The following is a 12,239-nucleotide window of genomic DNA, read 5'->3' on the forward strand; positions in this document are numbered from 1 at the left end:
AACAAAAATAGTCCTGGTGAACAATGCCAACCCCTGGGGTCCCATGTGTTTAGACAGCTGCTGTGGCCAGAATCAGAGAGGATGAAAGTCCTAGTTCTAGGCAAAAGACAGAAAAGAGAGAGGTACTGCGCAAAACATGAGTTTTATTAAAGTGCCCTTATGTTTGCAGCATCCAGAAGGAAATGCTTAACGTGCCCCAAGGACTGCACAGGGTGCTTTTGGTAGCCCAGATTCCATGCAAAGACCCAATGCAGGATTGAGATAACTATTAGTGGAAGGGACGTAACAAAAATGTCTATGACTACAATATTTTGACACTGTAATAGTGAATTATTCAGATTTAGCATTATAATGGAAATCATCAAATCTGGACTCATGCCTCACAGCTAAGTATTTTCTTTTTTAAAAGACTATTCATGGATGCAGAGACAACTCCGTGTGTATTTGTGTGTGTGTGTGTGTGTGTATGCGCGTGCGCGGGTGCGTACATGCTCCTTCACACATATGGGTGCATGCATAGGAAACTAAGCCAATGTTTTTTTTTTTAACTTCAATTAACGCCTAATATAACTCACCAACCAATTATTATGAACTTTGTTCAGTGTGGGGAAGCAGTTTTATGTGGTAAATTAACTCACAGCATGCTTTAGAGGCGTAATCCCAAGCCTCTTTGATAGTAGTCCCGGTGGGTGATCGACAGCCTGTTTATTATTACGTAATCACTGATCCCCACCCCCCATCAGATTAGATTGAAAAATTGCTCCATAGTAACACGGTGGGTGGCAAAATAAAATTTCTCCATGACGGTTGCAGTGAGCAGTTTTTCATAGCTCTATAGGGAGCTGTGCTGAATGAGCTCCGTCATTCAGTTTGAATCTATGGAGACACAAAAACCCTCCACACAAAGCAAACACGTGTTTGTCAGTTAGGTAGTAGTTTTGTGAAGATGTGGCAAAGCCAAGCAGTGATGATCAGCCCCTCTTCCCCCTCTCTGGTCAAAAGTGTCTATATGAGAAGGAATAGCAAAGATGACTGTCTGCTCTGGGAGGGACAGGGACAGGACGAGTTCTCCAGATCGGCTGGCTTCTTTGAAGTACAGAAGTCCTAGTGGGGCAGGAGCCATGGCCATTTAGTGAGCAACCAAGCTGATTCCGTACCACACATGGAAAGGATACAGTTACGTGTAAGCGGATGAGACGGCTCTATAGTAGTGGCCTCAGCGTTAAAGACAGAAATGATTTCCAAAGTGAGAACGTGTTGGCTTCCCATGTCAAAGGCTTTATTACTGTGTTTGAACTCAAAAGTTCAAATCGGAGAAGAGAAAAGATGAAAGACGAGTGCTGATTACACAGTACCTCGGGAATGTCCATCATTCTCCTCAGCTTCTGATCTCTCCAGTTCCAGTCGAACACCAGAAACTTTAAGGGGTTCAAATGGAGGCCATCTGAAAGACACAGTGAGAGTCGCGGTCGTGAAGCCCCGACAACGTCACCTTATTAAAGTGGTTTTCGTCTTCCTGGTTGCCTCACTTGCTGTCCTCTCCCCCAGCCGCGGGTCTCTGCACAGTGATGCTTCCTAATGGGAAACACGTGCAGCAGCTCGCCCCTGCTTCTGAGCACAGAGCAGCCACTCTGGTGAGGCCCGGCAATCCTCACGGGTGGAGGCTGGAGTCTCCATCTTCCTGATCTGAGGACCCGCGTCTCGTGGGCCGCAGAGGAGCTGAGAGCAGCAGACTCTGCAGGACGCTGCGGCATTGGGGATGGGGAGAAGGATGAGGTTGGGGAGGCCCTTTGATGGGGCTGGTAAACCATGTAAGGACTGCACCCACTCTGCTACCGGCTTTACCTAGGATTACTGCGCAGCAAGACTGGAGGAGAGCCAGGTCTTGTGCGCCCATTCAGCTGTTCCCCATGGCCTTTCCCTGTTCATCCCTGCCCTCTCTGCCCCAGAGACTCTTCATGCCTTTTATCATTACAATACTTTTATTTAAAACACTCTCACTGGAATCCTGATAGGAAACTGGGAACGGAGAACAGGTTGATAGTCTTCCCTTAAAAGAGACCCAGTGCTGGAAAAAGCCAACAGGGAAGCCCCCTTTTAAATGGAACCACCTTTACCCAGAGCTTTAAAACATGCATTGACAAAATAACCTTCCTTCCGTGATGACTCAGTCAAAAAAAGCTACCAGAAGCTTAAAGCTACTTGCAATGATCACTGTTTTATGCATACTTTAAAAAAAAAAAAAACTGGATCAAATTCAAATATCAATCCCAAAAGAATGGCAGACAATGTAATACATAGACATTACAAGTGAGAAGTAAATCAATTTCCTGACAAGGAAAGTCCTCATAATATATAAATATTTCAGTGAGACACATATATCCTCATAATATATAAATGTTTAAGTGAGGCGAGACACATATATTTTTAACATAAAGTCTCTCTCTCTCTCTCTCTCTCACACACACACACATAACAAGCACACTGTAAACATGTGGGATGTAATATGATCTCTGCTCCATACAAATATATAGTTATGTAGAAGTAAGACTGAAAGGCAGTATAGTAGTTATAATTAACAAGAACTTATCTCTGAAGTAACTTATTTTTTATCTACATTTTTAAAAAAATGCATTTATTTAGTGTATGTGTGTGTGTGTACGTGTGTGTGTGTGTGCCTGCATGCTAAGGTGAGTATGCAGGTTAGAGGGCAACTTAGAGGAGGAGTCAGTCCTTTTACTGTGAGTTCCAGAAATCAAACTCAGGTTCTGTGGCAAGCCCCTTTACCATCTTAGCCATCTTGTTCTCCCACTCTGTATCTTCTTGCTTTTCTCATGGACTCATAGTCAGAAAGTCTCCATAATTGCTAAATTAAAACACCACAATTCTGAAGGTGGTTTTACAGATCCCAGTGTGGCAGATATTTCTTTCTGTCGTGCTAAGTCGTAACAGTAACGAAATGAGTTTTAAACGCCTTACATGCATCCTAACGCTATGGCTAATATATATGGCTGATCTATCCAATCAGATTCAGAAGTAAAAGCTTTCATTGATAACACAAATAATCGACAGCTCCTTAACATTATTTTTCTGTATGAAACAGGCTTTCATACTGACGTGTTCCAACTCTGTAGAAACCTAATCAACAGCTTGGTCAGCTTTTTGTCTGTCTCCCTCCTTCCCTGCTCCCTTTTTAAATCTAAAAAGGGCTCTGTTAGTAGGTGGCGGGGGATCTGATGACAGAAAAGGAAATGGGTCTGGAACTAAGAAGACCTGGCCTGAGCCTGTGGGAGTCACTCATCTCTTCTGAGGCTCTGTTTTATCCCAGAAAAGTCGAGTCCTAGCCAGCAAGGATGCTCTGGGTACTAGTTAGATAGCACGCACAAAGGATGTCCGGCATAACACCAGTTACAAGTAGGAATTCAAAAAATGTTTGTCTCCCATCTCTATCAGAGACCTCCAGTGTCTTAATTCTTCGCCATCTGTCTGCACAGAACCCTGCAGTCTGTGGGTTTAACTAGCTGCGGATCATTGTCATCTGGAGAGGAATGGCAGGGGTTTTACACGATGCTTCCTGATACAATATTGTATCAGCTGATACAATATCTGACAAATACAAAATAATTCAGGAATAGATCCGACAGAAGACAAGGTCACATTACTATACTAAAAATTTGAAAATGAAGAATGTAATCAGTAAACGCGAACTGGTCTCCAGGCTCTTGTGTAACTTTGGCAGCTCAGGTGGCAAGGGATGGAGACCCTGATAAAGGTCAGCACAGGCTGCTCAGTGAAAGGAGCTTTGTCTCACATCACTCAGTGACAGGAGCGCAGGTGACTCAGCCAGGGACTGTTTGCCTAGTATCCTGAAGGTCTGGTGAGAGCAGGAACTAGGATTACCTGCAGGTCAGCAGGTCTCTGGAATACTTTCTATGCAAAGCACTAAAGGAGGAATATTCTGGAACAATCCCTGTTTTATCTACAGAAGTGATGTTTTCTTTTTTGTTTTTTTTTGTTTTTCGAGACAGGGTTTCTCTGTATAGCCCTGGCTGTCCTGGAACTCACTTTGTAGACCAGGCTGGCCTCGAACTCAGAAATCCTCCTGCCTCTGCCTCCCAAGTGCTGGGATTAAAGACATGCACCACCACACCCGGCCAGAAGTGATGTTTCCATTTCAGTCTGTTTATTATCCCATTATGACCAGAATAGGAGTCTCTGAGGATCAAGCCTCATTTACCAAGAAGGAAATTCTCAGCATAGTGGGCTCTCCCAATTTCTCAGCCAGCTGATGTGTGGAACCCCTTGGCAATCGGCAATCCAGCCACTGGAATCTGACCATGTTCAGTTGGGCAAATGCATTTCAGTGGGCCACAGTCCTCCTCATCCCCACAGCACTGCCACCTGTTTATCTTTTTGCACTGCAAATGTGTTTGCCCAGACTCACACAGGGTGAGGCAAAGGTCTGGCTCCTAACAGGGTTCTCACCATCCCCATCTCATACCTTGTTTGACAAGTTCTTTGATTCTCCCCGGAGTCCCCACACCCAGGTGTATCACACGCTTCTCCAGCAACTTTACCTGTTCCTGGACCTTTTCAAAATGGAAGATAGGGAAGAAAGGGAAGAATCATTTAAAAAGAGTAACCACAGGCCATATTAGAGCATTTTATCTCTATGCAAAACCAACCAACCAACCAACCAACCAACCAACCAACCAACCAACAACAACAACCACCCAAACCCAAATAGGGCCATTTTTTTTAAAAGAAAACTGGTCAATACCCAAGGAACTGGGAAAGAAAGGTCAGCTTTTGTTCAGGAGTGATCAGGAGTGGAGCAAGGCAAAGAGCATGACTGCATAGGTCAAGGGAGCCATGTGGAGACATGAAATGCAGAGGAAACCATAACAGTTGTTAGCTGTCATATCAAGAATAGATAAAGGACAACGGTTTCCAAGGAGACTGAAGAGGCTGGAAGGAAATGAGAAGGTCCCGGGAGCCACTGGGGACCACTTATCCCTTATCAGAGCTACAGGCCCTTGCTTACCTTTATATGTTTTGCAAATAATTTCATAACTTTGGCATCTCCTTTGAATGCTGTCAGAGACCTAATGAAAAGGGGTGAATTAATGCATTTAATAGATTGTAACAACTTACTCATTTAAGAATTTACAAATTATAGCTTATCCCTTAAAACAATGTTCTAAATGTGGACAGTCATGTTTATATCTTAACACAAGAAGATCATTAGGCAAGTCTGTCTCTACAGTGAAATTGGACTGGGCTTTCAGGCATGCGTGTGTGAAATCACTTAAGAGTCTGAGGCAGGAGGATTGTGGTTATATTAAGACCAGCCTAGGTGACAGAGCAAGATGCTATCTCAAAAAAAGAATCAGAAATGGGGGAAGACATTTGTTCAAGCCCACATCTGGGTGTGCTTCTGAGCTCAAATTCAGCCTACTTTGGCCTCTTTGATGATTCCAACATGTGTATCTGCTGTTCTCTAAGCAGAATTTCTGTGTTTCAGGTGTGTGGCAGAGAATCTCCCATGTATTTCTGCGTGATATGTCTTCTAAAAAAAACCTGGTCATAGGAGGAAGTCTCAGAGCAGTAACCTCTGCTGTGACCTGGGGAGGCTGGGGTGGCCAGACAGAGAAGCACAGGATGAGCCCACCAGCGAGAAGGGCTCACGTCGTAGCACAGCGGCCCCCACATTCATACTTTGTAGACCGAACTTCTCTGTAAAATTTCATATGGGAAACAATTCCAGTCTGAGAGAGAGAGAGAGAGAAGGAATGAAGGGGAGGAGAAAGGAAAGAAAATGCAGGCCTATATCCTGATATCCTGATCCATGAGGGCAGGAGTGGGTTGTGCAGAAGCCAGGCGATTCTTTAGGTGGCAGCTCTGAGGGCTGAGGGGAACCAGGGACCCTAAAGGGGTCAGTTGTTAAGCCAGTTACCAAGATGAGAGTTATGGGTCCAGCATTAAGGGTTTTTGAGACACCAAACATCTATATTTTTATATGACCAATGAATTGAAAATCACTCACTCTACCTACCAACACACACACACACACACACACACACACACACACACACACACACCCCAAGTCTTTATAGGGTCTTGCTCTATACCCGAAACTGTTCTTGAACCTGTTATGCAGGCTGTCTTCATACTGCAAGCCCCCATCGCTGCCAATCCCAGGTGCTGGGATCACAAGCAGGCAGCAGTAGGCTCAGCTTCATTTCAACATTTTAGGGACCGAGTGCTATGGGCTAAACTCAGCCTAGGTTGCTGACTTATAACATCTGGTACATAGGTAAGGAAGTCCATTTAGTTCTAGGTATTCAACACTTTAGATCTATCCCCAGCAATGCAGATGATCAGTTCTGAGGGTCAAGGCTGGTCTGCTGGTACCTTAGAGGACAGGTTTTATGAGGACTGTTGGGACAGTGGGGCCTCAGACTCAACAAACAGTTGCCCTATAAACAGCCAGATTCCAGCATCTGCTCATTTTGTTGTTTGATAGATGTCATTAATGGCGGTACCACGATGTCACCCTGGGACCAGTTTTTATTTTTTAATTTGAACTCACAGGATGCCATGGATCTGCGAACTGAAGTTTCTCAACACATTCTGTCCACAGAGGTTGGGGCCATTTCTATAACCTAGAAGGCTTTATGGAAGGGCTCAACGAACACCAGTTCCAGCTGGCTTCATCTGATTTTCTGGTGTTTTTGTTTTCCTCTTTATTTTACCCACCTGTTTTTCATTTCATGTATTTCTGGGTGTCACCTAAAATTCTGTTTTGAGTTAAAGTGGGTATAATGAACAAATAAATTTTTAGTTAAGATTTAGATACTGAAGATAGGGATATCGCTTTCCTTAATATGGCATTATGTTTTGAGAAACACTGTTGACCAGGGGGAACATACTGATATGCAGTGAGACATACAATCCAGTTTGTGTTGCAAGTAAATTCTTAATTACACATAGCATTTTCCACTGCAAGGGTAACGAGGAGAACAACAGGAATCACGGCAATCAAGGGAACAGAAGTCCTTAAGATAGAATTACTAAACGCTGGTCTTTGTGAATAGGCTTTTTTTTGGTATGTGTGCCTGTTCAAATGACACTTTGTAATTCATTTAACCTTGAAATGGATCATAACAGAGCTTGGGACAGTTGGTAAATGAAATGTGACCACTCGATGCTTCTCTGCCCCTTAGAAAGGAATTTATATAGAGTAGAAGCTCACATCAATATGACAACTTGTTTTGAAGAGGTCACAGGCAGGCCAGCTTCTTTGCCATTAGCATGTCAATTTGCAATGGGTCCTGTAGTGGTCCAGTAGAATGCTGAAATGTCACGTGAAATCCTCTGATTTCAGGGCCAGCAAGTACAGGTGTCTACCCAGGTAGACTGGGTTGCTGAAGATCAGTTATGCAGTTATGTTTGGAGCAGACGTACTTGAAAATTTCAGTTTACTGGAGAATGTGGGGTAAGGTTTAATGTATGTGCTGAGGTGGAGAAAGACGAGTTTGAAGGACTAGTAAAGTTTAACAGCTTCTTTTCTAAAACCATGATTCGATTAGTTCATCTAGAAAAACAGATGTTAAGTCACCATGGAGTCTCCACACTTGCCCCTTAGCATTCTTGACAAAGTTCCTGTTTCAAGACATGAACTTCCTTTGTTTTGTCTCCTGTTAAAGCCTGGTTCCTGTAAGTGCCACCTACTACATCTGTCCTCTGTTCTCTGTAAGCTGAATGTTACACAGGTCCAGTGGAAAATTTTTTCCCCCAAGAATTCAGCAACTGAAGACACCTGTAAAAGCCCTTAATAAAGCACCAACTTACCTTTAAAACATAATTTTTTTCTTTAGATTTTTGGTCTCTTTGGAATTTATCTTGGTAGAAGGGGTGAGATATGAATCCAACTTTATTTCTCCAGATGGCTAATCAGTTGTTCAACACAGTTGTTGAACAGTCTGTCTTCCTCTGCTGATTTCTTATTTGTCAACTTTTCTGTATGCTACATTGTCAAACGCACCTGGGCCTGTTTCACATGTGACAGTCCCAGACACGGCACCACTTAGACTCTGTAATTCATGGACTGACCGTCTGGAAGGAATGGGCCTCTTCTAAGTGGTCTCTTGTAATCCTCTGTTGGCCATTTTAGTTGTATGTTTTTGAAAAATTTTAAAAATAGTTTATCTAATTAAACAGAACAAATTTTCTTGGAGTTTTACTTGGAACCTGTGAAATTTGTAGATGATCCCAAGTAAAGCAGGCGTATTCACAACACCGAGTCTCCTCGCTCGAGAACATGGCACCCACTTGAATCTAAGAGCTTTTCCGTCCCCTGATGCCTCCTGTATGTAGGTTTGGTAAGTTCATTCCCCGGTACCCTGCCTTTCCTTGTTATTTGGAGTTGGACCATTCCGTTTGCAGCCTGTCTTTTTGCTTAGTGCCCTCTCATTGCTTATGCCCTTGCCCTGCACAGTGTGGTTCTCCACACGGCAGTGTAACTGGGCCTCTGAAATGACTCAGAGCATTCCTCTGCCCCAAATCCTCCCATGGCATCCTACTTCAGGGCTCACTGCTGCACACCTGAAAGTCCACCTCTGATTTAAGGTCAAGAAGGCTGCGCAGCCCTGCCCTTCGCTTCATTTAAGTCTCCGCTCTAATGCCATCCCCTTTAAAAGAATGCCGTCCATGGATATTTCATCCTATGCCTTACTTTTCTTTACATAATGCACTACTGTGTAGGATACTGTCACGCATTGTACTGGCCTGTCCTCTGCCTCGCCAACAGAACGCCAATCCCATAGGGCGGGGCTCTGTTTTACTTGTTGCACACAGAATATAGAGGCGGGCAAGTATCAGTTCTGCAGACCGTACTCAGGAGACACAACTGGAGAGACTTCTGACCTGATGAGCTCCAGGGCTCGCACAGCGGAGCTGCAGAGGATCAGCATCAGGACCGACTTCTTCTCGTTGTGGGTTTTCCGAAGTTTTACCCACTTAGGACAGACTGAAACACAGATCACAAAAACCATTCTGAACATAGCAAAGTAGCACTGCCAATGGTGGATCTTCTCCAATTGTTTATTTCTTAGTGCTTAAGAATATAAAAACAAAACAAAACAAAACAAAAACTGACTGTTGTTACATTTTCTGCTACTTTAGAAAGCAGATAAAATTTATGTTTAATGCTTGAAGACAACGTTGACCAATAGGAAAATTCTGATTCAATTAGGTTAGATTTTAGTACAGTTTAACTTTTTTGCTTGTTTGTTTAAAGACAGAGCACAGCTGTAGCTGGCTTGGAACTCAGAAATCCACCTGCCTGGGATTAGAGGCACAAACCACCAAACCCAACCTATGCTAAATTTTAAAGAGATATCCAGCATGACCTAAAATAGGGCAGAGAATAAATAATACCTCAAATTCAATATTTAGTTATTATGTTTATTAAATAGGCTTAATATTTTTAATATTTTTAAGTTTTTATGCCAGGATATTATTCCTATTATAATTTAGGTTTTTATTTGTGAAGTTAAGTTCTGAGAAATGATTAATGAGCTGAACTGGGTGTCATGATACCACTGAAAGGCTGAGAGAAGACAGTCAATCTCTCTACATCAGTCACTGCATTGCTAGAAACAAGGAAATGATATTGTGATATGAATAATTTAGTTTTTTTCTATTGGTACACAATACAAGCTAAACTATCAAATCAGATTGGCTGTAACAGCTAGGTGTGGATTCTGAACGTATACACAGAACCTGAAGTTCTCACAGCTCCTACAGACCACAAGGTTCAATTTCCTGATCATTCCAATAACAAGGTCAAGTTCAAGGACTGTTCAGAGGAGGCACTAGGTTAGGATGCCACTGTCTGGGCCCCTAGACTAATCTAGTATATTATAAACCCCAGATGGGGCCCCAAACCAGAGCAAAACAGGAATATACTCCAACAGTAAAACTGTACATCAGATAATGTGCATGATAGTGTGGCTTATGTTCTCAGCACATGAGAAGCCGAGGCAGGGGAATCATGAATTTGAGGCTATCCTGGGCTACAGAGCATGACCCAGGAAAGGAAGACAATAGCACTAAATCCATATCTACTTAAGCTAGAAACTTTTAAATGAGGTACAGTTTTTTGTTGTTTTAATTTAGGGAGACGAACCTATTTACTTAGTTTGGGCTTCTGAGTTTCCCTCTGTAGCCTTGAACAAGTGTTGATCTTCTTGCACCTGACTTCAACTCTTTCCTGTTTTAGAATAATCACCCGCTTAGTAATTGTTTTTTTAAATCAGGCTTTACTTACTTTCTTTTAGGTATGAAGAGAGACTGTGAGTCAAATCATTGGCCTTGAGGAAGCAGGAGTCTAGAAATATGAGAAACATGCTTTGCTGAGAGCTTTGTAAGCACATTAAATGTGAATGGTATCTTCTTACCCAGATTACAAAGTGCGAGCGACCTGAGGCTCATTGTTTAAAGTGTTATTTAAAAGAGCAGCAGTAGCAACAACAGACTTTGTTTTTCTCATATGTTATTTCTATTTGTACATTTTTATTGAAAATATAATCACCTCATTCCCCTCCCCCTTCTTTCTCCCTCCAGCTTCCCCATGTTTCCTCCCTCCAGCCCCTTCCATGCCCCACTCTCAAACTGATAGCCTCTTTGTTATTTTTATTATTACTACAAATGTACACAAATATATGTATGTAACCCACTGAGCATATTCCTTGTCATTTGCGTATATATGGGGCGGGCCACTCTGTCCTGGATCACCAAGGCTCATCCGTGGGATAGGCACCTTGAACTCTAGAATAGTGAAGCAAAGGCTTTGCATATCGTTTACAGAGAGACGAAGCATATCACATTTGAAGTCTATGAAAGAGGCAATATGCAAAGGAAAGCTGAACTGGTGAGATATGTGAGAGAACCTCAGGTCCATTAGTTATCCAGGAGAACAAACTGATACAGCGGGGAGAGAACCATCTGAGGAATGACTAATATTAGAAAGATGTACAACAGTCAGAGTTATGGAGAATGTGGGGTGATGGTAACACTTGCCAACTGCAGGAAGAACTGTCAAGTGGGAAGTCTATTTTGGAAAATAATAATATTAAGATTATATACTCTGTGATCCCCTGATTTATTTTCTGGATAAACAATGACAGGAAATTTTTTTTGGTGTGTGCTGTAAGTGGATACACAAAAAAGATTAATTTTGGCAATGTTCAGGATCCTGAGTTGTGGGAGGCCGTACAGGTGTCTACATGTGGGAAGCTGGGTGAGGGCTCTGTGACAGATAAAAGGGCTGCAGTACTGTGTAGCATCTCAGATGCCGGAGATGTGCACAAGGTCATATCTGGCACATCTGAAGTCAGCCTGATGTGAGGAAACAGAATGTAATTTAGATAAGAATAACAATGTACATCCTATGTAACATGGCATGGAAGAATACATTTATAAAAACATAGTGACTATGTAGAGGAAATGCTTATGGGGAAGGGCAATGTAGTATACGGTTTGAAAAGATGGGAATGATGTACAAAATATAACACGATTCAGCCTAGCTGTAAAATACAATGCAGCACACCAGAATAAAAAGGACCTTGGTTGCTCTGTGACAGCCATGGGATAAGTAACAATATTAACTCTGAGCACACACATGTGTGTGTGTGTGTGTAATATGGTTATCAACTTAACTCTTTCTATGAAATAAGTTTCTATGTAAATATAAGAGTGTTAGTTAAGCATTACCAACGTAAGTTTGACATTTGTATTGTGACCCAATACATAGAACTCATTTTATGTAATATCTGCAGAGTTATTGCCTCTGTAGAGGCAGGGAGCCCTTGAAGGCCTTTAAACATATATTTTTCTCAGCTGAGACAAGATCAGACTCATCTGGAGAGCTCTACCCAAAGCAGAGCAGGAACGGACTCTCTTGGGTTGAATCTCTTGTTTGCGTTGCTGGGTGAGTTGGTTGCAGCTAGCCAACTTAGGGTCACTGAGCTAAACCAAACCAGCTCTCAGAAGACAGCAGAGGTCAATTAGCTCCCAGAGTCTTTGGTCTGGAAATCCCTAATTAAGTCCCCACATGAAAGATGTTAGCAGTGTGCAGCACAATTAATAGTAATTAAGAGGACATGTCCCTGCCCTTCAGACACCAGGCAATTAAAATCAAGTCAGACACTTGACAGACTGATTTGGAACAATAC

The 12,239-nt window shown here is 42.6% G+C and overlaps 1 protein-coding gene and 1 long non-coding RNA gene across 6 annotated transcripts in view; one reads left to right on the forward strand and one right to left on the reverse strand.

Annotated features, from left to right (window-relative positions):
* The window catches only part of Gm26800, a 32,041-nt gene extending 23,117 nt beyond the window's left edge, over positions 1-8,924 (forward strand). Inside the window, exon 4 of the long non-coding RNA XR_003951895.1 lies at positions 8,269-8,924. This is a non-coding gene — a long non-coding RNA (predicted gene, 26800). The remainder of the gene's footprint in view (positions 1-8,268) is intronic.
* The window catches only part of Cmss1 (cms small ribosomal subunit 1), a 304,869-nt gene that overhangs the window by 326 nt on the left and 292,304 nt on the right, over positions 1-12,239 (reverse strand). For all 5 annotated transcript variants that reach the window (XM_017317115.2, XM_006522459.4, XM_011245995.3 and 2 more), the window contains 5 exons: positions 10,334-10,393; positions 8,929-9,031; positions 5,045-5,105; positions 4,502-4,589; positions 1,356-1,444 (listed from right to left, as the gene is read on the reverse strand). In XM_017317115.2, coding sequence (XP_017172604.1) covers positions 1,356-1,444; positions 4,502-4,589; positions 5,045-5,105; positions 8,929-9,031; positions 10,334-10,393 — 401 coding nt within the window. The remainder of the gene's footprint in view (positions 1-1,355; positions 1,445-4,501; positions 4,590-5,044; positions 5,106-8,928; positions 9,032-10,333; positions 10,394-12,239) is intronic.

Source organism: Mus musculus, chromosome 16, assembly GCF_000001635.26.
Source record: "Mus musculus strain C57BL/6J chromosome 16, GRCm38.p6 C57BL/6J".
Lineage (NCBI taxonomy): Eukaryota > Metazoa > Chordata > Mammalia > Rodentia > Muridae > Mus > Mus musculus.